General features: G+C 43.9%; 1 protein-coding gene across 1 annotated transcript; it reads left to right on the plus strand.

Moving 5' to 3' along the window:
- Positions 1 to 10,334: 10,334 nt before the first annotated feature.
- On the plus strand, positions 10,335 to 11,273 carry LOC138262348 (olfactory receptor 1f45-like). The gene has a single exon (XM_069212245.1). It carries the CDS (start codon positions 10,335 to 10,337, stop codon positions 11,271 to 11,273), a length of 939 nt encoding a protein of 312 aa, XP_069068346.1.
- Positions 11,274 to 24,634: the final 13,361 nt, after the last annotated feature.

Below are 24,634 nucleotides of genomic sequence, written 5' to 3' on the forward strand. Positions count from 1 at the left end.
ACCCTGGGTCTCCCTGTCTCTGCTTGTCAGAGTGGGAGTGGGATTTACTCTCCTCCTTCTTAGGGTTCTGGGGTACAGAGGGAGTCTCTGTGGTGGGCTTACCACCTCCCTCCTTAGGTTTTTGGGGACCTGTCCCCCCCTTCTTGGAGTCTCCCCCCCTGGGACTTGACAACCACCCTGGTTCTCAACCACTCATCAGCTGCCTCCCCTAGCTCTCTAGGGTTGGTCTGCTTAGAGTCCACTAGATGCTGGCGTAACCTTTCTTGGGTACAATTGGTCAAGATGTGCTCTCTCATGATCAGATTGTATAACCCCTCATAAGTATCTACTTTGTTACCAATAATCCAGCCCTCTAGTGCCTTTAGTGAAATGTCCACAAAGTCAACCCAAGACTGGGTACTGACCTTCTGGGTGTCCCTGAACTTCATCCTATATTGCTCTGGGGTCAGACCAAACTTCTTGGCTAAGCACCTCTTCATACTAGGGTATGAATCTGCCTCCTCCCCCCTTAAGGTCAGAAGCCTATCCCTCCCTGAGTTGGGGACCAACTCCCACAAAAGGGAACCCCAGTATTGAGGCCTAACCCTTCTCATTTGGAGTGCCCTCTCAAAGGCCCCCAGCCACTTATCTATGTCATCCCCCTCTACATAAGCAGGAACCACCCCCTTGGGTAATCTGGGGCAAACTCCTCCACCCATGGACACCTCAGCTTCTTTATCGCTGCTTCCATCTCTTTTCTCTTTGTATGCCCACTTTTTCTTTTCTAGGGCCAGCTCCTCTGCTTCCAAAGCTATGTATGCTAGCTGGGCCTCCAGCTCTCTTTCTCTGATGGATGGGTTCTCTCCTCCTGAAAGGACCCCCTTCCCACCACTAGCTTTGGATCTGCCCCTAGTGACTGTATTTACTGAGGACCGTTCTTCCTCATCCTCACTTGGGCTCAGATGCCTTCCCTCCCCTGAGTGGTTAGAGCTTGCATCCTCCCTTCTTTCTCCCTCCTCTGGAGCTTCTTCTGACTCTACCTCTTGGGCCTCAGCCCATGCTGTCAGGGATGTGATCAGGATTTGCTTCCTGAGATCAGTGGTTGCAGGCAACCCTCTTTCAATACACAACCCCCTAAGCTGGACTACTGTCAGTGTGGGTAGGCTTGCCAGATCAAGCTCCAAGGTTCCCTAGTTTTGTGTCAACAAAAACTTTTTGCAAAAATTGGAAACAAGAATTTAGAAAAATTACAAAAATTCAATAATTGAAATTAATCCAAATTAAAAATTAAAAACAATTTTTGCACTAGGACAATTTAAAGGATTTTTAATTTGTTTTACCTAAAACTGTAACGTGATATTGAACACAAGTACAGGATCCCGTCGCTGCTTCCAATTATGTTGGAAAATGGGTTATTGGTAGGGCAGGTAGGTACCTACACCTAGCAACAAGCCACTAACCTCCACATAGGTACAGTTAGGTCTCAGTAAATTAATCCCAGCTCAACCCTTGGTAACTTGCCAAGGAGCGTCAAGGCTTAACTTAGGAGACAAAGTGTAAAGCATTCAAATATCACAAAACAGTAATTAAATAAAACACAGGAAACAGTTTAAAAATCCAAAACCAGTTTATAAAAATAGTTTATATTTTTATCTTTAAAATGACACAAAAACAATTAAAATCGGTTCAGGGGAACCGGAGATATGAATTTTTAAAGAATTATTACTTTTCTAGCGCTTAGAAACAAAAAGAGCCAATCGGGTCATCTGGTTGCACCTCGACCGGGGCAAAGTCAAACTTTCAGGCCGACCGCGATGGAGCCCTGCTCGGCTACAGGTCGCGGGAGGCCTCGGTTAAAAAGTTACCTTCTGACTTAGTCTTTATTTTGAAGTTTTTCTTCACCGGGACGAACCTGCCAGTTGAATCCGACCTCCTGGAGCCCTTGTCCGGATACGCGATGTGGGTTTCCTCGGTGGAGACTTTTACCTTCGGACTTAGTCGTTTTTTCGAGATGAAAATCCTTCGACCGGGGTAAACCTGGATCTTGATCCGACGTCCATGGAGCCCTTCTCGGATACGATGGCTGGGAGGTCCCGGTCAACTTTTTACGTTCGGACTTAGTCTCTTTTTTGGATGTTTTTCTTTACCGGGACGAACCACGAAGTCAGGCCGGGTCGCGGTTGAGGCAAGCCGGCTAGAATTTCCGCAGCGGGTCGGTCCCTTTCTGGAGCTTTTTTCCAAAAATTCTCAAATCTTTTCCAAACTTCTGGGGCTTCACCCAGATGTTCTTTTAAGGTTCTTTTGGGGTCCACAGCTCACCCCAAGGGTCCAGAAGTTCTGTGATGGTCCTTGGGGGGTGCGGACTTCAACTCCCAGAATGCACCTGGCGCAAACTCCTTTTTGGCCACTGGACAGTGGTCAGCTGGTCGCTTTCTTCAGGAGTTGGTGCAGGGGACTCTGGTTTAGCAATTTTTCACCTGTAGCAAACAGGGAGTCCCTCCTTGAACCAGTTGAAGCCAGGCAAAGTCCTTCTTGTGGTGAAGCCCAAGTGTGCAGCTGGTGCAGTCCTTCTGAGTGCAGGGTCCAGGTGCAGGCCAGGGGTCCAGCAGGGCAGTCCTTCTTCTTCTTTAGTTCCTTTCTTGTTGAATTCTGGAGGGGATCTGAGGCGTGGGTGCAGGTCTGCCAGTTTTATCCTTGCTCCTGGGTGAAAAGCAGGGGGGCCCTGGTTCTCCAATCAGGGACAGGGTCGTCCCCCTGTGATGACCACTTCCTGGGAAGTGTGGCAAAAATCCATCCCAGAAGGCAACAGTCTCTAAAAATCCAACATGGATTAATCTGATTTTTGGAGGTTACATCTGGCTGAGCCCACCCACTGGTGTGGCTAAAAATCATAAACACACCCCTCTCCTGCCCTCTCCTAATCTAATCAAGGGGGCACCTAATTGTCTGGGGTTGCAGGATGTGGGGGTGTTGCTGGGTGCTGCAAATGTCCTTCTCTGCCTTTGAAGACCAGTTTGGCAGCCCTCCCCCTTCCTGCCTCACCATCTGCTGAGGGGAGATTCTCTCCCCCAAGCACATTCCTTTGTGTGAAGCCTGGCCACTTCACACCTCATCAAGGCAGCCTGGCATAAGCTGCTGCAGGCTGGCCAATCAGAGCACAGCAGCAAAAACAATGCAGAGCTGAAATTGGCAACTTTTTAGGTAAAGTCTAAACTTTTTACCTGAACAAGTTATATTAAATCTCACAACTGGAAGTTGTGGGATTTATTACAACAATTAATTTGATACCAAATTCTTGGTATGTAACATTTAAGGAGACTTTAAAATTTAAAATAAAGTCTGCCCATTCTAGCCTATGAAGGCCATTTACTTCAATGAGGGAAAAACGAATTTGGCTGTTTTTACCTCACCAGGGCTTATAAATCTATTTTTATAAAGTCCCTGCTTATAGTTACATGGCACCCAGCCCTAGGGGCACATAGGGCACACCTTAGGGGTGACTTATATGTAAAAATAAGGTAGTTTAAGACTTTGGAAGTACCTTTAATTCCAAAGTCGAATTTGCATATAACTTTAATTTAAAAGCAGCCAGCAAAGCAGGCCTGCCTTTAAAATGACACTGGGCACCTCAGCAGTGCACCTAGGTGTGCACCACCTATGCTGTAGTCCCTAAACCTACATGCCCTACCATATACTAGGGACTTAGCCACTTATAATTAGCCTAATTTGCATATCCATTTTACACAGAGCACAGGCCCTGGGACTGGTTAGCAGTACCCAGGGCACCTTTAAAGTCAGGAAAACACCAGCAAAAAGTGGAAAATGGGGGCAAAAAGTTATGGGGCCTCTGCAATCAGCCCTGTTTTCTCACACAACCCCCCCCAGCCCACACGCCCAGGAGACTCAGCCCAACCCTGGGAGAGTCTTCCTGGCTTGTTAGGCGAGGAAGACAGTGACGAAAACTGGCTGTCCCTTTGCAGGGCCTACTCTGCCTTATATCCTCCTGTCAGGGTCACTCCCTATGGGTAGTGAAGCCATCCCAACAGTAAAAGGACCCAACACAAACTGAAACTTTCCTCTAGGGGGGTCTTCCTCCTTTCTCTCTGCCAACTTGGGTAGTGAGGTGCCCACCTCCCCTACTCCAAACTTTGCTAGGGCAACACCTAGCTTACCCAAAGAGGTCACCCAACACTTGAGCAACCCCACCATGACCAATAGGGTCAGGGGGCCTACTTTGCTATTGGCCCTGGGGTCTGCCTCCCAGGCCAAGTACAGTGCTGCCAGGAAGGCTAGCACCCAGCAGAGGCTACTGACAGCTGTCAGTACCCAGAACCACACCCTAAGCTCTCCACTGACAGGTGGCTGAGCTGCTTTAGGGGCATCTTTGGGGTCCTGGCACCCTCTTGCTGTCTAGAGTGGGGGGCTACCACCTCCTGTGGCAGACACCCTCCTTCCACTCTCCCTTCTGTCAGTGCAGGGGCAACACCTTGCATCTGGACAGCTGCCTGACTACTCAGGACTCCCTTGGGGTCAGGTGAGGCCTTACCAGTGCCAACTCTGGGCTCCCCCCTTACTGGGGCAGAGGGCCCTTAGCTCCCTGGAACTCTCTTTAAGAGTGGCCTACCCTTCCTTTTCTTCTTTCCTTTTCTTGGGGACCCCTGTCTCCTAACTGTAGGGACTCACTCCCCAGGACTTTGGGTTGGGGGGGCGCCCTGGGCGACCACCCCATCTGTGACCAGACTCACCTCTGGGAGGTCATTGCCCAGGATACAATCTAGGTTAAGGTCAGCACTGACTACCACCCTAATCCAGTCAAGGATACCCTCCCTCTCTAGGGGCACTATGGCTACAGGTTTGGAGGTGACCTCCCCTGTGGCTATCCTGACTTTCTTTGTCTTTCCTGGGACATACATGTCTGGGGTCACTAACCGGTCACTCACTATAGTGTGACTGGCACAGGTGTCTCTCAGGCCAGTGGTAGGGATCCCATTCACTTGAATGTGGTGGAAGTGCCTACTCCCACCCTCAGGGATCACCAGCTTACCATCTGGTCCTGTCTCCCAGCACAATGCTAGGAGGACTTCATCATCTGAGGAATCCTCCTCTATGGCTACACTGGACAGCCCAGTGCTAACCACCTTCCTTGGACAGGCTGCATCTCCTCTGAAGTGACCTGTCTGCTGACAGTCAAAGCAAGCCCTACTGTCAAAGAGTTTTTTTAACCCTGGGTCTCCCAGTCTCTGCTTGTCAGAGTGGGAGTGGGATTTACTCTCCTCCTTCTTAGGGTTCTGGGGTACAGAGGGAGTCTCTGTGGTGGGCTTACCACCTCCCTCCTTAGGTTTTTGGGGACCTGTCCCCCCCTGGGACTTGACAACCACCCTGGTTCTCAACCACTCATCAGCTGCCTCCCCTAGCTCTCTAGGGTTGGTCTGCTTAGAGTCCACTAGATGCTGGCGTAACCTTTCTTGGGTACAATTGGTCAAGATGTGCTCTCTCATGATCAGATTGTATAACCCCTCATAAGTATCTACTTTGTTACCAATAATCCAGCCCTCTAGTGCCTTTAGTGAAATGTCCACAAAGTCAACCCAAGACTGGGTACTGACCTTCTGGGTGTCCCTGAACTTCATCCTATATTGCTCTGGGGTCAGACCAAACTTCTTGGCTAAGCACCTCTTCATACTAGGGTATGAATCTGCCTCCTCCCCCCTTAAGGTCAGAAGCCTATCCCTCCCTGAGTTGGGGACCAACTCCCACAAAAGGGAACCCCAGTATTGAGGCCTAACCCTTCTCATTTGGAGTGCCCTCTCAAAGGCCCCCAGCCACTTATCTATGTCATCCCCCTCTACATAAGCAGGAACCACCCCCTTGGGTAATCTGGGGCAAACTCCCCCACCCATGGACACCTCAGCTTCTTTATCGCTGCTTCCATCTCTTTTCTCTTTGTATGCCCACTTTTTCTTATTAGGGCCAGCTTCTCTGCTTCCAAAGCTATGTATGCTAGCTGGGCCTCCAGCTCTCTTTCTCTGATGGATGGGTTCTCTCCTCCTGAAAGGACCCCCTTCCCACCACTAGCTTTGGATCTGCCCCTAGTGACTGTATTTACTGAGGACCGTTCTTCCTCATCCTCACTTGGGCTCAGATGCCTTCCCTCCCCTGAGTGGTTAGAGCTTGCATCCTCCCTTCTTTCTCCCTCCTCTGGAGCTTCTTCTGACTCTACCTCTTGGGCCTCAGCCCATGCTGTCAGGGATGTGATCAGGATTTGCTTCCTGAGATCAGTGGTTGCAGGCAACCCTCTTTCAATACACAACCCCCTAAGCTGGACTACTGTCAGTGTGGGTAGGCTAGCCAGATCAAGCTCCATGGTTCCCTAGTTTTGTGTCAACAAAAACTTTTTGCAAAAATTGGAAACAAGAATTTAGAAAAATTACAAAAATTCAATAATTGAAATTAATCCAAATTAAAAATTAAAAACAATTTTTGCACTAGGACAATTTAAAGGATTTTTAATTTGTTTTACCTAAAACTGTAACGTGATATTGAACACAAGTACAGGATCCCGTCGCTGCTTCCAATTATGTTGTAAAATGGGTTATTGGTAGGGCAGGTAGGTACCTACACCTAGCAACAAGCCACTAACCTCCACATAGGTACAGTTAGGTCTCAGTAAATTAATCCCAGCTCAACCCTTGGTAGCTTGGCAACGAGCGTCAAGGCTTAACTTAGGAGACAAAGTGTAAAGCATTCAAATATCACAAAACAGTAATTAAATAAAACACAGGAAACAGTTTAAAAATCCAAAACCAATTTATAAAAATAGTTTATATTTTTATCTTTAAAATGACACAAAATCGATTAAAATCGGTTCAGGGAACCGGAGATATGAATTTTTAAAGAATTATTACTTTTCTAGCGCTTAGAAACAAAAAGCGCCAATTGGGTCATCTGGTTGCACCTCGACCGGGGCAAAGTCAAACTTTCAGGCCGACCGCGATGGAGCCCTGCTCGGCTACAGGTCGCGGGAGGCCTCGGTTAAAAAGTTACCTTCTGACTTAGTCTTTATTTTGAAGTTTTTCTTCACCGGGACGAACCTGCCAGTTGAATCCGACCTCCTGGAGCCCTTGTCCGGATACGCGATGTGGGTTTCCTCGGTGGAGACTTTTACCTTCGGACTTAGTCATTTTTTCGAGATGAAAATCCTTCGACCGGGGTAAACCTGGATCTTGATCCGACGTCCATGGAGCCCTTCTCGGATACGATGGCTGGGAGGTCCCGGTCAACTTTTTACGTTCGGACTTAGTCTCTTTTTTGGATGTTTTTCTTTACCGGGACGAACCACGAAGTCAGGCCGGGTCGCGGTTGAGGCAAGCCGGCTAGAATTTCTGCGGCGGGTCGGTCCCTCTCTGGAGCTTTTTTCCAAAAATTCTCAAATCTTTTCCAAACTTCTGGGGCTTCACCCAGATGTTCTTTTAAGGTTCTTTTGGGGTCCACAGCTCACCCCAAGGGTCCAGAAGTTCTGTGATGGTCCTTGGGGTGTGCGGACTTCAACTCCCAGAATGCACCTGGCGCAAACTCCTTTTTGGCCACTGGACAGTGGTCAGCTGGTCGCTTTCTTCAGGAGTTGGTGCAGGGGACTCTGGTTTAGCAATTTTTCACCTGTAGCAAACAGGGAGTCCCTCCTTGAACCAGTTGAAGCCAGGCAAAGTCCTTCTTGTGGTGAAGCCCAAGTGTGCAGCTGGTGCAGTCCTTCTGAGTGCAGGGTCCAGGTGCAGGCCAGGGGTCCAGCAGGGCAGTCCTTCTTCTTCTTTAGTTCCTTTCTTGTTGAATTCTGGAGGGGATCTGAGGCGTGGGTGCAGGTCTGCCATAACTTTAATTTAAAAGCAGCCAGCAAAGCAGGCCTGCCTTTAAAATGACACTGGGCACCTCAGCAGTGCACCTAGGTGTGCACCACCTATGCTGTGGTCCCTAAACCTACATGCCCTACCATATACTAGGGACTTATAGGTAGGTTAACTTAGCCACTTATAATTAGCCTAATTTGCATATCCATTTTACACAGAGCACAGGCCCTGGGACTGGTTAGCAGTACCCAGGGCACCTTTAAAGTCAGGAAAACACCAGCAAAAAGTGGAAAATGGGGGCAAAAAGTTATGGGGCCTCTGCAATCAGCCCTGTTTTCTCACAGCTTGTCTGACCATCAAACTCGTAATGAGCCCCATAGTGACTCTCCCATCTATACAACCGTGTTGAGACAAAATATCTGAACAAAAATCTTGTGAGACAAAATATTGTTTCAAGAATATCAAGGACAAACTATTATAGAGGTAAGCTTCAATGTTTAGGTAAAGGTTTGCTATATAACTTCACATATATGTACCTTGTCTATATACAGATCTTTACTAGTATGTAGATGTAGAGAATAGTAAATTTATAATTATTTCTTTGCACTTAACTTCTCGGTATTTTGTTCCGCAATATTTTTGATACAGTATTCTCTCCACATTATATTTTTGGTTCCCATATTCTGTCAGTGATCCATGCAACACACTACACAAACACACAGTTGCGCACAAAAGAGCAAGCACATTCATTAATAAAAAGTCAGATCTACTGGCTTTGTCAGAGCTTATTCAGTTTTGTCACAAAGAAAGACAATAAAGAAGTAAAACAATAACTTAGTGGTAGTAGGGTTACCGTTAGTCTACAAATCTTTGACATTAAAACATGTCTCCACAGAATGTATGTAAGATGAACCAACATGGTTTCAGCATTCATAGTTCATCTCCAATGCATTAATTAAGCAATATGTCACACATGCTTATTTCTCCTTGTAAAATATTTATAGATATGTCCTTGGTTATAAAGATCACATGATATACATGCAAACCACACTTTGCTTGATCACAGAAAATTTGAAGGAATTTCACAATAACGTTGCAATTTGGCCTGTCTCTACTTAACACCAATAATGACAAAATAGAAGGGGTGTGATTCTCTCTAGTGTACTTACTCGTAATTACCACAAAATTACTCATAATTATGTGAAATTGTGTGAGGGGGTAATCCTGTATCTAATGCTATGTTCTTGTAAAAATGTACCCTCTCATCCAAAATTGGCCTGAGGATGCATTTTGCTTTAAAAAAAAATAGCACTAATTGCTGCAGAAAACGAACAGCAGAAGGCAGCATTCTCTCTCTCTCTTAGTTTGTTGTTACTGCGCTCCTGTGGTAGGACATTTGCCCTAACTAACTCTTAATTACTCAAGCTGGCTTAATCACTTAATTTCAGTATCTTCACGTTGCAAGAGTAATGTGTTAATACTAAAATTGCTCAGATTAGGTGTAAATAAAGCTTCTCCTAGGCCTACTGATATCTTGCTATCCCACCTTTACCAAACAAGATAGACCAGGATGATTTGAGCATTGAAATTCATGTTTACTAATAAAGCCCCACACCAAGTCACATTACATATGATGTGATAGTATGGGATGATTTCAGTCTATAGAGTCATACTTTGGATGGAGTTGCTCAATATCAGCATGACAGGATGATGCTGTGCTGCATCAGTTAATGTGCATGCTTTAACTTGTTGCTGAGAGAAGACTCCAAAAAAATGTTGAAATAGGCTGACCTCAGTTGCTTCCTCTTGCCAGGAGATCCTGAATTAGAAGAAACCTTTAGTCTTTTACGCACGACATTGTGGACCATCTTATTTTATCGTCTTTACATCAGTGTACAGCACAACCTCATGTTACATTGGGTATGATGAGTGCTTTTTAAAATCATGATAGTCCAAAAACTCCTCTTATAGTTGAGATAAGGAAGCAATGATGATTTCACAATACCCATGAAGGCCAAATTAACTGTGGGATTGACATTGCATTAAGTATCAGGGACTGACTCATCAAGTGCATGAGGCCGTGGTCAATGTCTTTTAAATGACAGGTGAGCTCCACCATGCAGGAAAGCCAGTCTGAAATCATTTTTTTTTAGAAAATGTGTGACGCTATGGGTTAATTGACATCATCAGTGAAATGTTACACAGACAATGTCTTTCTGGATTGATATTCCAAAGTACTGAGTGTAAGGGCTTCAATTCTTGCTGTAATTCTTAGCAAGAAAGGCATAATCAGGCGGGAAGGTTGTTGGAGATATGCCTTTAAGAGCATGCATTTACTCAATTGAATTAAAACCTTATCATACTCTGAGAGTCATGATATTTTACAATCAGACATGAAATACTGATACAGAGACATTGATATAGATTTTCCAATAACTGCAACAATAGTCACAGAACAGGCACAACACTTTACTGATCATATCATATTTCTTTCAGTCTCTACCTGCTCTGTCCATGGAACCAAATAATCAGACAATTGAGTTTATCCTCCTGGGGTTCACCGACCAGCAACAAAAGTCTGTGGGCATGTTCTTGCTCTTTCTCATCATCTACATCATAACCCTGATAGGAAATATTATCATCATGGTAGTTATTCGAGGTGAACCCGAACTGCATACTCCTATGTATTTCTTTATTTCCAACCTGTCCTTTGTGGACATCTGTTTCACAACTGTCACTGTACCCAGACTGCTAGCAAACTTCCTGATGGAGGTGAAGTCCATTTCATTCACGGGATGCTTCATGCAGATGTACTTTTTTGTGGCCCTGGGAATTACGGAGAGCTTCATTCTTGCTGTGATGGCTTACGACCGCTGGGTGGCCATATGCAAGCCTCTTCACTACACTGAGGTGATGAGCCCCCTGTTTTGCAAGGGGTTGGTGGCTGGAGCCTGGCTTGCTGCCTCCTTGCACTCCCTGCTGCATTGCATCACTATTTCAAAATTGTCCTACTGTTCAGACAATCACATCCATCACTTCTTCTGTGATATGACAGCGCTGCTTAAACTTTCCTGCAGTGACACCTCCACCAATGAGCTTATTATATTCACTGAAGGTTCCCTAGTCATTATGAGTCCTTTTGTGTTCATACTTGTGTCCTATATAATCATTGTGTCCTCAATCCTGAGGCTCTATTCTGGGGAAGGGAGATGGCAGACATTCTCCACTTGCTCATCACACTTGACTGTAGTTTCCTTGTTTTATTGCACAATAATTTTCATTTATTTCCGACCTACACTGAGTTACTCATTACAATATGACAGGATTGTAAGTGTTGTGTACTCTATAATTACCCCTATGTTAAACCCATTCATCTACAGCCTGAGAAACAAGGAAGTCAGAGAGGCACTGAGAAAAGCTATTCAGAGAAGTATTACCGCCAAAGAAAAATGAGCATTTTTGTTTGTAATTGAAGTGGACATGTCTGTGGCCTTCAAAAGAGATGTGTTCTTCTTTAGAAATTGAAAGTAGCCATTTAATCTCAAGGAATAATTAGCAAAATCTGAATTGCTATCAGATCACTCTCCTGCCCAGGATTAACACTTTTCTCCTGACAGTCATTTTCTACTCCACTGAAACAAGTAACTATCCTTTCACACATTGACATGGTTCAGTAGTCTCCTATATTTTGTCATCGCCCACTACAAATTGCTTTTGGCACCGCAGCTGTCTAATCACATGCCAAAGGAAGCATAACCACCTCACCCCTAAACTCGAGGTTCTTCCACTGCATGAATCACATCAAATTGAAGACACCTTAAATCATCTGTAAGGCCAACAAACTTAGCCACACTGATAAAATGTTCCTAATCTTGGACCTTATCTGCTACAGTGGCACACTGATGAAATGATTCAACTCCTGGACCTTACTTGCTACAGTGACAGCATTAACCAAGTGCTGCTAAGAATCCTCAAAATAAAGAGGAGACTGCAGGAAGACCTCTGGCCCTTTTGGTTGTTCACACCTTATGGTAAAACATCCCCTTCATTTGAAACAAGACCCGTCACTCCTTCCCCTGAGTACGTAACTGAGGGCTTCCCTCTTTACCACTCATCTCTGTACACAGTGATTATTTTATAAAAGAATAAGTACTGGGGGCCAGAGCTTTGTTCAGAAGCCTTGAGTTGGCTCTATTGAATGTTGGCATGCTGAACACAAATGATAGTCTTGATTCAACTTCATGTCCCTTTAATTTACCACCAGTGAATCCTTACTCCTTTATCTCACTCTTGCATGTTCGTGCTTTCTTCCGTCTGCCTGTTTCATTCCTCCATGTGTGTTTTTCCTTCTTTTGCTATGGGTCTAAGACTGATGAGGAAAAATAAGTACTGTTTCCCAAAACATAGTGCCAGTTCCCCCCTGTAAACACTAAAATAGGCTAAAAAGTAGGTATTCGCAATGCAGCTATATCCACAAAATAGATAATGGTAAACAATGTGGCAGTTCATACACTACTCACTTTTCCAAAAATAGGAACAATTTGCAGAAACTGCAGGATTTTATTTTTTTATTTTTTTATTATTGGCACTTGTGCCATAAGTCCTTGACACTGTATGCGTATTTGTATTGAGCAGTGATTCAAGATGATTTGGAGCAACATTTTGTTAACATATCCCTCATTCTCTGAACCCTGGAACTCAGACCCGAGATAGAAAACCAGTTTTAAAAATGAAGAAATTTGTAACATCCTAAAAGACCATCATAAAGACATTCCCAACATGTCTCAGAACACAGCTACAATAACTAAAAAGATACTGAGATAATATATTCAAAATGGGTGTAAGATAGGAAATTGAAGACTTAGGGGCTGATTAAGATTTTGGTGGACGGAAACACGCGTCCACCAAACGTTCGACTGGGTGGCTGCTGCCATGCTGGTGACCTCCACGGCAGCCCCACTACATCTTTCCCACTGGGCTGCCGGTGGAAACCAAGGTTTCCACCGGCAGCCCAGTGGGAAAGGAGGAGCAGCATTGTTGATGACTCATAACAGAGCCAGCGGCAAGGCTGCCACACACAGGGTGCACCAGCACCCTCGGAATGCACACTGCCTGCACAGCAGACAGTGCACATATCGAGGGTGGTGGGCAGGGGGCCAATGGCATCGACAGTATAGGGGCTCCCCTGTGGCCCCTTACACTTGTTCTCCACCAGTCTTTTTATGGTGATTAAACCGCCATGAAAAGGCTGGCGGAGAACAAGGTTGTAATCAGCAGAGTGGCTCTGAGTTCCGTGCTGCCCTAGGTTATTGCAACATCCTCTGCCATCAGTCCAGCGGGATCACTGATCCTGGCGTGGACAGCAGGAGATTGGAGGGTCAGCCCACCAAGTATGTAATCTGGTGGTCAGACCACCACAGCTGCGGCGGTCCGGCAGCCAAAAATTTGAGCTAAACCAGATTCGCTTTTAGTCCTGCATTCTAGGGCACCTGAAATGTGATTCTTTAAGCCTGATTGTCACTCCAATTCTGCACTCCTTGCCTGACTACATTGAGATGGTTCTGCTACTGTTGTATGGACCTTCATAGCTGTTAATGATACCCATGGCAAATGCTTCATTTTAGGTCATTCCTTGTTGTATCAGTCACCCGTAGAGTGGTCTTCCCCCAGGATTTTGCCTCCATCCCCTTTTTTTGCTGATCTTGTTTTTGCTGGTCTTAATACTCTGCACACTTCACCACTGCAGACCAGTGTTAAAGTGAATGTGTTCCATTCTTAAAACATGCTAACATTGGCTTATCCCCCAAACAGCATATTTAATTTACTTAACAATGCCTAGTAATGTGGTACTAAATGTACTGTGGGCCTGTAAATTAAATGCTACAAGTGGGTTTGCAGCACTTATCATGCCACCCTCTTAAGTAGCTCTTTAAACATGTCTCAGGCCTGCCATTGCAGCCTGTGTGCAGTTTGTAATTGCCATTTTGACCTGGCAAAATAAACCTTTTACCAGGCCTAAACCTTCTCATTGAATACATATGAGACACCTCTAGGTTAGACCCTGGTCAACCCAAAGGGCTGGGTGCAATGTCGTAAAGTTACAAAAAGTCCCCCCGAGCAACCAAATATAAATAAAATAAAGTAATAATGTCTAAAATATTTTGAGTTCTTTATTTCAGTCTTCAACCAATCCAAAAAGAATCTTCTGGTCATAATCTCTCATGCACTTAAAGTCAACACTTGTTTCATTGTTGTGGTAAGTACCCCTTCCACTTCATCAGAGCTACAATCTAATTAAATACATATAACCAAAGCTCAAAACATATAAAAAACAGAGATAGTTGTCCAATCACCAATCCAATTGGTGTGATAAAATGCCGAAATCTTGATGTACCCGTTTTAACTCCTGGCTAATACAATCTGGCAACAGACGAAACCCAAACAGAAGATCAAATTATGTACACGTACTTTGATTTTCTTTAGCGTGGTTTTGTCTGTTTCCCAGCAGCAGAAAAGGACAAATGTTGTGAGAACAAACTCATGCTAGACATATGTGTGAGAAGTACCAGTTAAGCCAGAACCAGTTGCCAATTTGAAGGCAGATATCAAAACCATGACTTTATAGGCCCCATCGCTTCCCATCATATTAAGATAGACATGGGACTTAGTATTTGTGTGCAGTTGAGAAGGAATACATTTCTGCAGCTGATGGGCCAGTAGCCAAAATGATTCACATCAGAAACTCCAGGAGCGGGGCATTTTCAACAGAAGCAAGAAGTATGAAGTGAACTTTAGATTTCAGGCAACATTAGAAAGTCAGATTAAGAAGGCATGCAGCCTTTACATCACAGGTAGTTGCAGGTAAGCACCTCCTATGTGGTTACAATGCAGGTTAGTAAGATTAAGAGCGTTTTTGTAGGTTTTCAAAGTGGTATTTTACCATGCATGTAAGTCATTTTAGAATGGTTTTGAGTGAGTGAGATAGATAGATTAGATAGTGACTGAAAAACAAACGTTAAAGTGATGTTACAGTTATGTGTTGAAATGGGATAAAAACTAACATTTATAAACCAAAACAACACTGAAAAGTGCTAATTTATTTCAGTGAACTCTAACTCGTAACCCCCACCATTCACTGCTTATGACTTCATATATTACATCAGTCATAGCATGTTAACTAATGTCATTGATGAATCCATTAATGACATCACTGATGATCATCCAACAAATGTGACATTAGCTACGTCTTTCATACTGGATGGTATTCAGTGAGGTACATCTAAATGCTACTTCTTTAAACTATTGTTAATGGGTGTAACCTTTCACACCATGTAACATATCTCATAAATCACTGACATTCAGTAGATAATATGCCCCTTTTTTGCCGGGATTCAGGTGCATAAGAAACATAATGCTTCTGTAGACATTAATGTGATTGCCAATTTATGTAAGAGTAAACTTACACTTGTAAATTTCTCACACGTGTAAGTGATTTTTGTGAACTACCCCAGTAATGTCTCTGTAGACATTAATACAACCAGCAATTTATTAAACCTTCAATAACTTTCAAAAGAGTGTATCATGATTGTTTATCTTAATAAGATGTAACTGTTAAATACCACATCTTTGATAGAATTTTATGTCAGTGGCTCCACATTAGCCACTGATAAGGCCCAACCAGGTGCTATACATAATCCTCTGTAGTTTGTAAAAAAAATAGCTTACACAAATTCCTGAAGTGAGCAGAATGACATAAACCATTAGACTTCCAAACATACTTACACTTGTCCCGTTTGTGAGTCATCCGTACATTATTCATTCTTCAGCAATGTTTAATATCTCAGAATGTTCACAGAAATTCTGGAAATAAAAATCTGTAAGTTATAAACCTTCAATTTACATGGAAATTGTTGAACGTGCTACATGATAGCTCTTTAACATCATCATGTGTGCAGAAATCCATAGGTGAATGAAGAATTGTAAGAATACATTTTAGTTTTTCTTGCACATTTGGAAACAGACCTTTGATTTAACCTGCAACCTATTTGTAACGTATCTCTGCAACTCACGCTAATTGGTCTAAATTTCTATCTTGTTTAAATGAAGCACTATTTGCATTTAAAGTTTAACTGGTAGTTAAACAGTGCACCATAAAACATTACCATAGTAAAACAGACCTCATTTCTATTTTGGACAAGCACTCATGTACATATATCCAATGTATGCCACTGTTTCCAGTCTGTGGGTCACCACCCCTTTCTGGTGGGTCAAACGTCCCAGCCGTAAATAAGGGTGCCTTTAATTCTGTGTTTATCTTTCCCATTTGGAGCTACAAACACAAAAGTCAAATGACAGGTTATATGTCTTCTAATCAAGTATTGCTTATGGATTTGCTGTTACTTTTCTTCCTCTGACTGCAAAGTGAAGGAAGTTTTTAAAGTGAATTATTTTACAATTTTTACAGGAAAGTGTGATGTTTGTTTACGACACATACTGCAAATGAACTGTATTCATTCAGCAGTTAAGGAAAGCAACAATTAAGCATTTTTTGTAATTTTGAAGTGTGCTTAAGACTGAGATTTTAATAGGAACAAAACAAATCAAGACATTATCGTGTGTGCGCTATATAGTTTTATCAGTAAATCTGTGTGTCTTTGCAAAGTCATTAGCCACTTCAATAGAATATGTGCTGCCTGTAAACAACAGTTTGCTTTTAGCTACTTTCTACAATCTCCCTCTCTCATGTCCATTTAAATTAGGTAGGTCATGAAGGTTTTCCATTCTAAAAGGTTGATTGTGGTTCTAAAACGATTGAGAAACCACTGATCTATACAATATATGTTTGTTGGACCTTTACTACCTCCCTTGTTTCCTAACATGATCTAGGGGTTTATAGTGGAAGTAGAGGAGCAGACACTTGGATTATTTCATCAGGGCTGTTTTACCTTTCTTTGGCTATTTGGGGTAGTTTGCTCTTAGGCCTCCATAACTTTTTGTCCACATAGGCTATTCATGACAAATTTGCGTCCTTTTTTTCATAGCTCCTCGGGATTCTAAAGATACCCATGGTTCATGGATTCCCCTGGAAGGGAACAAAATATTTGGCAAAATAAAGCTAAATATCGGGGTAAAATGCATTAAAACATTCTGCAGAAGAAAGTGCTTGTTTTTTCTGCTGATGGCATCAACAAAAGGTTTGTGGTGCTAAAATCACTATCTTCCCAGCTTTCAGGAACAGGCAGATTCAGAAAAACAAAGTTTCTAACACAGTTTTGGCATTTTACTGGGAGATAACCCATTTTTCCTAACTTTTGTGCTTTCAACCTCTTTCCAGTTTGTGGTGTAAAGGGATGTGAACCCCATGGTGGATCCCGGAAAGCTATACATTTCAGAAAGCTAGGAAAAATTCTGAATTCAGGAAAGGGTTATTTGTGTACATCTTTTAAGGTATTTCCAAAGTGTTGCAATAAAAAAAATTGAAAATTGGTAGGAAAAAAGCCATTTGTGACAACATTTTCATTTGTAACTTCTCAACACAGTGGCCAATTCACAAACGCTATATGCCATTGCATTTGCTAAGGCACTTTAGTTGTGGGGATGTATAGGTTTTGTGGGTATTCCAAAAAGTCGAGCCAATAACTGAGCTGTACCTTGCAATGGTTTTTCATTGTGTACAGAGTATTGAGCAATTCATTTGGTAAAATATAAATGCTGAAAAATAGGTATCAATAAAACCAATGTATTTCCCAAATGAGCATTAGATATGGAGTTTAGAAGCAGGGGTTATTTGCACACATCTGAATATGGGGGTACCCATACTAGCATATGAATTAGAGGATATTTCTCAAAATTATTTATCTCTTACACATTGTCTTACATTTGGAAGGTTCAAATGCAGAGAAATACAATAGGTAATAACAATTGTTCAACCATTCTGCATTCCTCTAAGTCTCCCAATAAAAAATGGTACCTCACTTGTGTGGGTAGGCCCAGTGTGTGCAACAGGAAACAGCCCAAAACGCAACCTGGATACATCAAATCTTTCCACGCAAAACTGACCCATTTTTGCAAAGTGGGTAGCTGTGGTTTTTGGACGTGGCTCAGATGGCACCAAGCAAAATCTAGCAAACCTGTAGATTTAAGAAAGGTATGCACCAAGGGGAATCTAGGATGGGGTGACTTGCATGATTGTCACCAGGTTGGTTTACCCAGAATCCCTTGCAAACCTCAAATTTTAACTAAAACACATTTTCCTCACATTTCAGTGATGGAAAAATCTGGAATCTGCACTGCCCCACCAACTTCCGTCCACCCAGCATTCTCCTAATTTTCCCAATAAAAATGGCAACTCAGTTGTGTGAGTAGGCTTAGTGCCTGTGACAGAAAATGGCCCAAAACTCAAAATGGATACATCTAGCCAGCAGCTAGAGAAACCTAGTAATCCTGTACATTTTTGAAAATTAGACATCTGGGGGAACGCAGGATGGGGTGACTTGAATGGAAATCATTAGGTTATTTTACCCACAATATCCTGCAAATCTCAATCTTTGCCTGAAATCATGCATTTTCCCTCAATTACTGTGATTGACTCTTCCAGAATCTGCAAGAATCCACAAAATTCCTACCACCCTGCATTGACCTACTTGTGCCAATTAAAATGCTTCACCACTTGTGTGACCCTAGTGCCAGTGACAGGAACTTATCAAATCAATGGCAATGTGAGCCTTTGCAAGGAGACTCCTAACGACATGGGTTGGATCTGTTCCTGTCACTGGCACTAGGCCCACCCACACAAGTGATGCAGCATTTTCATCAGCAATAGTGGGGCAATGCTGGGTGGTAGGAATTTTATAGATTCCTGAAGATTCTGTTAGTTTCCGTCACAGAAATGTAGGGAAAATGTGTGTGTCTAGTCAACATTTGAGGTTTGCAGGGCATTGTGGTTACGAAAATGCAATGGAATGATGAGAAGCACACCACCCTGGACTCCCCTAGATGTCTAGTTTTAGAACTGTCTAGGTCTGATAGATTTTTCCAGGTAGCAGCCTACCCAAGCCCAAAAGCGCAGCTGTTCACCATTGCAAGTGGGGTGATATTGGGAGTTAGTAAAACTCTTCTGGCCCATTTGTAAAAAAATCACCCAAAAGAATCAAATATCCTCTTGCTTGCCATTGGGATGATATGCTTTTGAGTGCAGGGGAGCAGACAGACTGTTCTCCACCCCTACACATAAAGTAGTCTCTACTGTCTAGTATGATTTCTGCCCCCTGGAGGCAGGTGGGATAATTGCTCCCATCTGCCCCACAGGTGGGCAAAAAGACTGTTCTCCTTTTTGAGGGGGTGAGGGCATTGTCATGCCAATGCTGGGCAGGCCCCACCACTACAAATAAAAAAATTAATCCCTAGTGTCTATTTGGCTTTCTGTCCCCCTTGAGGGTTAATAGGGGTAATTGCCCCATACGCCACCGGGAGGGGCAGAAAGACTGATTCCCTTTTTTGGGGTGGTGCAGGTATGGCTATGCCCATGCTGGGCAGCCCCCACCCTCACAAATAAAAAATAAAAGAGTAATCCCTGTTGTCTAGTTGGCTCTCTGCACCTCTGGTGGGCAGATGGGGGTAATTGCTCCATCTGCCCCTCCCTCCCCCCAGAGGGCCAGAAAGACTATGGGGGTCATTTTGACCCCGGCGGTCATGGACCGCCGGGGCCAGGGTTGGTGGGAGCACCGCCAACAGGCTGGCGGTGCCCCGCAGGGCATTCTGACCGCAGCGGTTTGGCCGCGGTCAGAAGAGGAAAACCGGCGGTCTCCCGCCGGTTTTCCGCTGCCCAAAAGAATCCTCCATGGCGGCGCAGCTCGCTGCGCCGCCATGGGGATTCTGACACCCCATACCGCCATCCTGTTCCTGGCGGCTCTGCCGCCAGGAACAGGATGGCGGTATGGGGTGTCGTGGGGCCCCTGGGGGCCCCTGCAGTGCCCATGCCAATGGCATGGGCACTGCAGGGGCCCCCGTAAGAGGGCCCCACTTTGAATTTCACTGTCTGCATTGCAGACAGTGAAATTCGCGACGGGTGCAACTGCACCCGTCGCACCTTCCCACTCCGCCGGCTCCATTCAGAGCCGGCGTCCTCGTGGGAAGGTTGTTTTCCACTGGGCTGGCGGGCGGCCTTTTGGCGGTCGCCCGCCAGCCCAGTGGAAAACCCAGAATCACCGCAGCGGTCTTATGACCGCGGAGCGGTGTTCTGGAGGTGGGAACTCTGGCGGGCGGCCTCCGCCACCCGTCAGGGTTAGAATCACCCCCCATATTCCTCTTTTGAGTGGGGATCATGGCCATGCCCATGCTGGGCAGACCCCACCCATAGACATAAAAAATTAATTAATCCATGGTTTATAGTGGTTTTCTGCTTTCCTTGGGGGCAGATCCGCCTAAAAATATGGTTGATGTGCCCCCAGCAGGAGGTAGAAAATGACCATAGAAATGGCCCATGAAGGAGAGTGACTCTTGCCGAAGGGGCCTCTCTATGTCATTTTATACAAAAATCCCTGGTGTCTCATGGGTTTCTATCCCCCTTGAGGGCACATCAGCCTAAAAATAGGGCTATTCTGCCTCAGGGGGCAGAAAATGGAGAAAATAACGCCCTATAGTGGGAGTGACCCTTGCCCAAGAGACCGTTCCCTAACATATATTTTTGAAATTTTCTGGCGTCTAGTGGTATTCTACTCCCCTGGGGGGGAGATTTGCCTAAAAATAAAGCTACTCTGCCTCCAGGGGATGCAGAAAAAGGCCAAACTTTATTGCCAATCATGGGAAGTGAGAACTTGCAAAAAAAATAAATCCTTGGTGTCTGGTAGAGTGGATATTTGCTTGGGGATTGCCTTCCTTGGGCCATCCCCAAGCAGGGTTCCACTGTGGAAAGGTACCATTGGAAGAGGGAGAGTACCCCTTTCCAACAATACCTCTCCCTTGTGCTTCAGTGCTCAGACGGGCTAAAATAGCAAAGGGAGCACTAAAACGGTAAAAGGGAAATGAGCTGCCATGCTCATTTCACTTTCAATGTCATGCTGTATAGCGGATTGTATATCTTTCTCTCAAAAGCTGTACTGGGTGGTTTAGCGGTCGCCAGTAGGTAATTTTAGTTAGGGCCATGTTGCCATAGAAAATAAAAACATTTGGCTTGCCTATATCTTTGATGCCTTTTGACAGATCTTCATACGTTTTTCAGAAAAAGTGGTCCCTGAGATTTTTGTTGTACATGGGAAGTTTTAGAGTGATCCATCAAGAAGGGACCAAGATGACGGGGGATCAAAAAAGTGTGTTTCCCAATTATAATTCCCTCAGGGATTTTGAACATTACTACAGCCTGAACTGCTGGATGGAATTACACCACATTAGGCAGAAATGTAGCTTTTGATCCAGAAAGAAGGTTTTTTGTTGTTTATTGTAAATCTGTTGAGTTATGAAATGAAATATAGCTATTGTTCTGAATGGAGTCCTTGAGTAGGCCAGGGGACATTGTTTGAAAAAAGGAGGGGGGGGCACAAGGGTGCCCCCTCTTAAAGCTCACTAAACCCCAGGGACCACTACCTCCCTGGGGCAAAACAATAAATTACAATGGGTGAGGCCCGTATGGCCTCCCCTACAGCCCTGATGACCGCCACCTCCCTGGGTCTAAAAATTCATTTGTGCGGGGGGCGTGGGCCCCTCTGCAGCCCTGGGGACCACCACCCCTTTGGGGCAAAATTTAAACTTGAAAAAGGGGGAGGCATGTAGGGCCTGGGGACTACCACCTACAAAAGGCTAAATCTGAAATTCATGTGAGGGGCCTGCGTGCCCCCCCCCCCGCAGCCCCAGGGACCGCACCTCCCCAGGGCAATTTGTTACAATTAAGGGGGAGTCATGTGGCCCCCCTGCAAACCCTGGGACCATCACCTCCCCAGGACTGATATAGCATTATGAAGGGGTAATTACCCTAGATAGTAGTGTACTCATGACATCTTCTATTACATCATTGATGATATCACTGCAAAGTTTCCTGTAAAAATATTCATAAAAATACTGTGCATGGTGGGGACGAGAGTTATAGTTACCTTGGGGCATGAGTTATAGTTACTCAAAATAACTCTATGGTTTTGTATTTTAAAAATGTGAGCCTAACTGTAACATATCTGTAACCTTTGTTTTTTATACTGAATTTGTATTTTTGTAATTATATTTTCTATCTATAATGTCCTTGTAACCTTTGTTGTTTATTTTAGTATATATATATATATATATATCTACACCTGTGCCTTGCAACAATCCAAAAAATCGAAAGAGCCAGGCACAGACCCTCCAATGATGTAAACACAATGTTTAGTGCATGTCCGACATTACACGTTTCGGCCCAGATCAGGCTTTGATTACATGACACACCATGATCATCACCTCCATTTTTTAAAGTGCAAATCAGTACATAAACAAAATAATTCTCATCTGAGATACTTTTTGTAAAAATAGAAAACAAGTGTTTCAAAAAGCATTGTTACTTCACATTGCACATGATCCTTGAGATTTCACAATCACCAACTTTGTGAGTTAAAAATATTTACATTTGTTTCACTCAACTCATCAAATTTGTATTTGTAACAGCACCTTCATATTGGCACCTGAATTCTTAAATCAGAAGGAATATACAATATGCAATTGATAATTGCTTTTAGCTTTTACCCCAAATAACATATAAAATATAATTTTATTAAAGGGCCCCAAAACAAGAACAATTCTTTCCTTTCTCATAAGTGCAAAAGAAACTGTATACTCTCTGCCCAGTGGTTTACTAATGTCATTCCCTAGTGGTTAATTGGACTCAACTGCGTAATTTCCATATCACAATAAATCATTGAATGTTTTACTTATAACTTTCCAAAATGAGGTATTCTCAGAACCACCAAGGATCACTGAACAACCCACCTAATGAAAATGTAATTGATTGGGTCAATGGATTTCAACACAGATCACACTTTTCTTTTTATGGAGATGCTAAAAATATACAAAATTCTTCCTCAACATTGAAACCTTTTGGAGTTTTAGTGTCTAATTGTATTATGTATCTACATTCAAGTTGTTTCATTTTCATTTCTCTGTTACCCACTCTTTGATGTTCCCGGACTGAGTAAATTATAAATTATCTATCTATTTCATCTCCATTGTGGAATTCTGCAATATGTCTGCCCACTGGATAAGTAAAGTTCCTGTTGACTATTGCATGCAAGTGCTACAATATTCGTCTGTGCATCTGCAATATTGTGATGTCAACATACCACATTCACACTTTCATACATAAACAGCAAATTCTGTTTTACAGTGGTAGGGATCCTTTATCTTCTGAAAAGGTGATTCCACTTGGTCCATACCAATCACATATTTTCAGGCTTTATACCTGTGACATTTGTGGAACCTTCTCCCTTTAGCCATTCGGAGGGTCTTCTCACTTCTGGAACATTAGACACTAAAGCATCTCTCATATATTGTGACCTTGTAAAGGTAATTTTAGGATTTCTCTGGAAGGTGGTTCCAATTATAGGATCTACTTTCAGCAAACTCCAGTGTTTGTTCAAAATAGCTCTTAAGTCTTTGTGTTCAGCACTATGGGCCTCATTACGACCCTGGCAGGCGGCGGTAAGCTAGCGGTAACACTGCCAACAGGCTGGCAGTGTTCTGCTAGCTATAATGACCGTTGCGCAGTAGCCACGGCCATACCGCCGGCCCCTCCAACATACGCCAGCATAATCCCCAGGGCAGTGGTGCAAGCACCGCTGCCCTGGGGATTATGAGTCCCCGACTGCCAGCCTGGCCACGGCAGTAAACACTGCCATGGAAAGGCTGGCAGTAAGGGGGACTTAGGTGCCCCTGGGGGACCCTGCACTGCCCATGCACTTGGCATGGGCAGTGCAGGGGCCCCCAGGCATAGCCCCATTGCGCATTTCACTGCCCGAATTTCGGGCAGTGAAATGTGCGACAGGTGCTACTGCACCCGCTGCACATCAGCATTGACGCCGGCTCTATAATGAGCCAGCAGCAATGTTGATGTGACTTTTCCGCTGGGCTAGCGGACAGTAACACTGTTACCGTCTGCTGGCCCAGTGGAAAAGTCCTAATAGGGAGCTAGGAATTCCGCCGGCACTGGCGGTGTTCTGGCTCCCGCAGCCTCAGCGGTCTTTTTAAAAGACCGCCGAGGTTGTAATGAGGGCCTATATGTAGTAGTCATTCTCACTTGGGAATCATGATCTTTCTTTTGTTTCTGTTGTGCAAAAAATATTGATTCCCTGCTCTTACCCTCTACTTTCAATATGGCTGCTTCAAAAGTACTTTGATTATAACCTCTCTGTCTGAATGTATTGATTGTTTTATTCTTACTGTCTTCCCAGTCCACCCTATCACTCGTGTTTAGCTTCACCATAAGTAATTCCCCATAAAGGATGCTGTTAATCATGTGTTTAATATGGAAACTGGAAGCATGGAGTAGAAAGTCTCAGGCTGTTGGTGTTCTAAATAACCTTGATTATAACATGCTCTCACATACATATGCCTGGAAATCTAAAAATTCCACTTGGCTCTTGCTGACATTCTCTGAAAAATGTAGATTTGGATCATTGCAATTAATCATTCTCACAAAGTCGGAAGACAGTTCCAAAGTGCCACGCCAAACTACAAAAACATCATCAATGAAACGCCACCAACATATGATTTGATCACTGTTATATGGTGTCAAGTCTCCCATGAGCACCTGTTCCTCCCACCAGCCCATATGCAAACCTGTATAGCAGAGGGTGAGAGAG

Source organism: Pleurodeles waltl, chromosome 10 (assembly GCF_031143425.1).
Source record: "Pleurodeles waltl isolate 20211129_DDA chromosome 10, aPleWal1.hap1.20221129, whole genome shotgun sequence".
In the NCBI taxonomy this organism is placed as follows: Eukaryota; Metazoa; Chordata; class Amphibia; order Caudata; family Salamandridae; genus Pleurodeles; species Pleurodeles waltl.

Excerpts from the sequence above, each read along its gene's own strand:
- LOC138262348 (XM_069212245.1), top strand. The coding sequence starts at position 10,335 with ATGGAACCAAATAATCAGACAATTGAGTTTATCCTCCTGGGGTTCACC.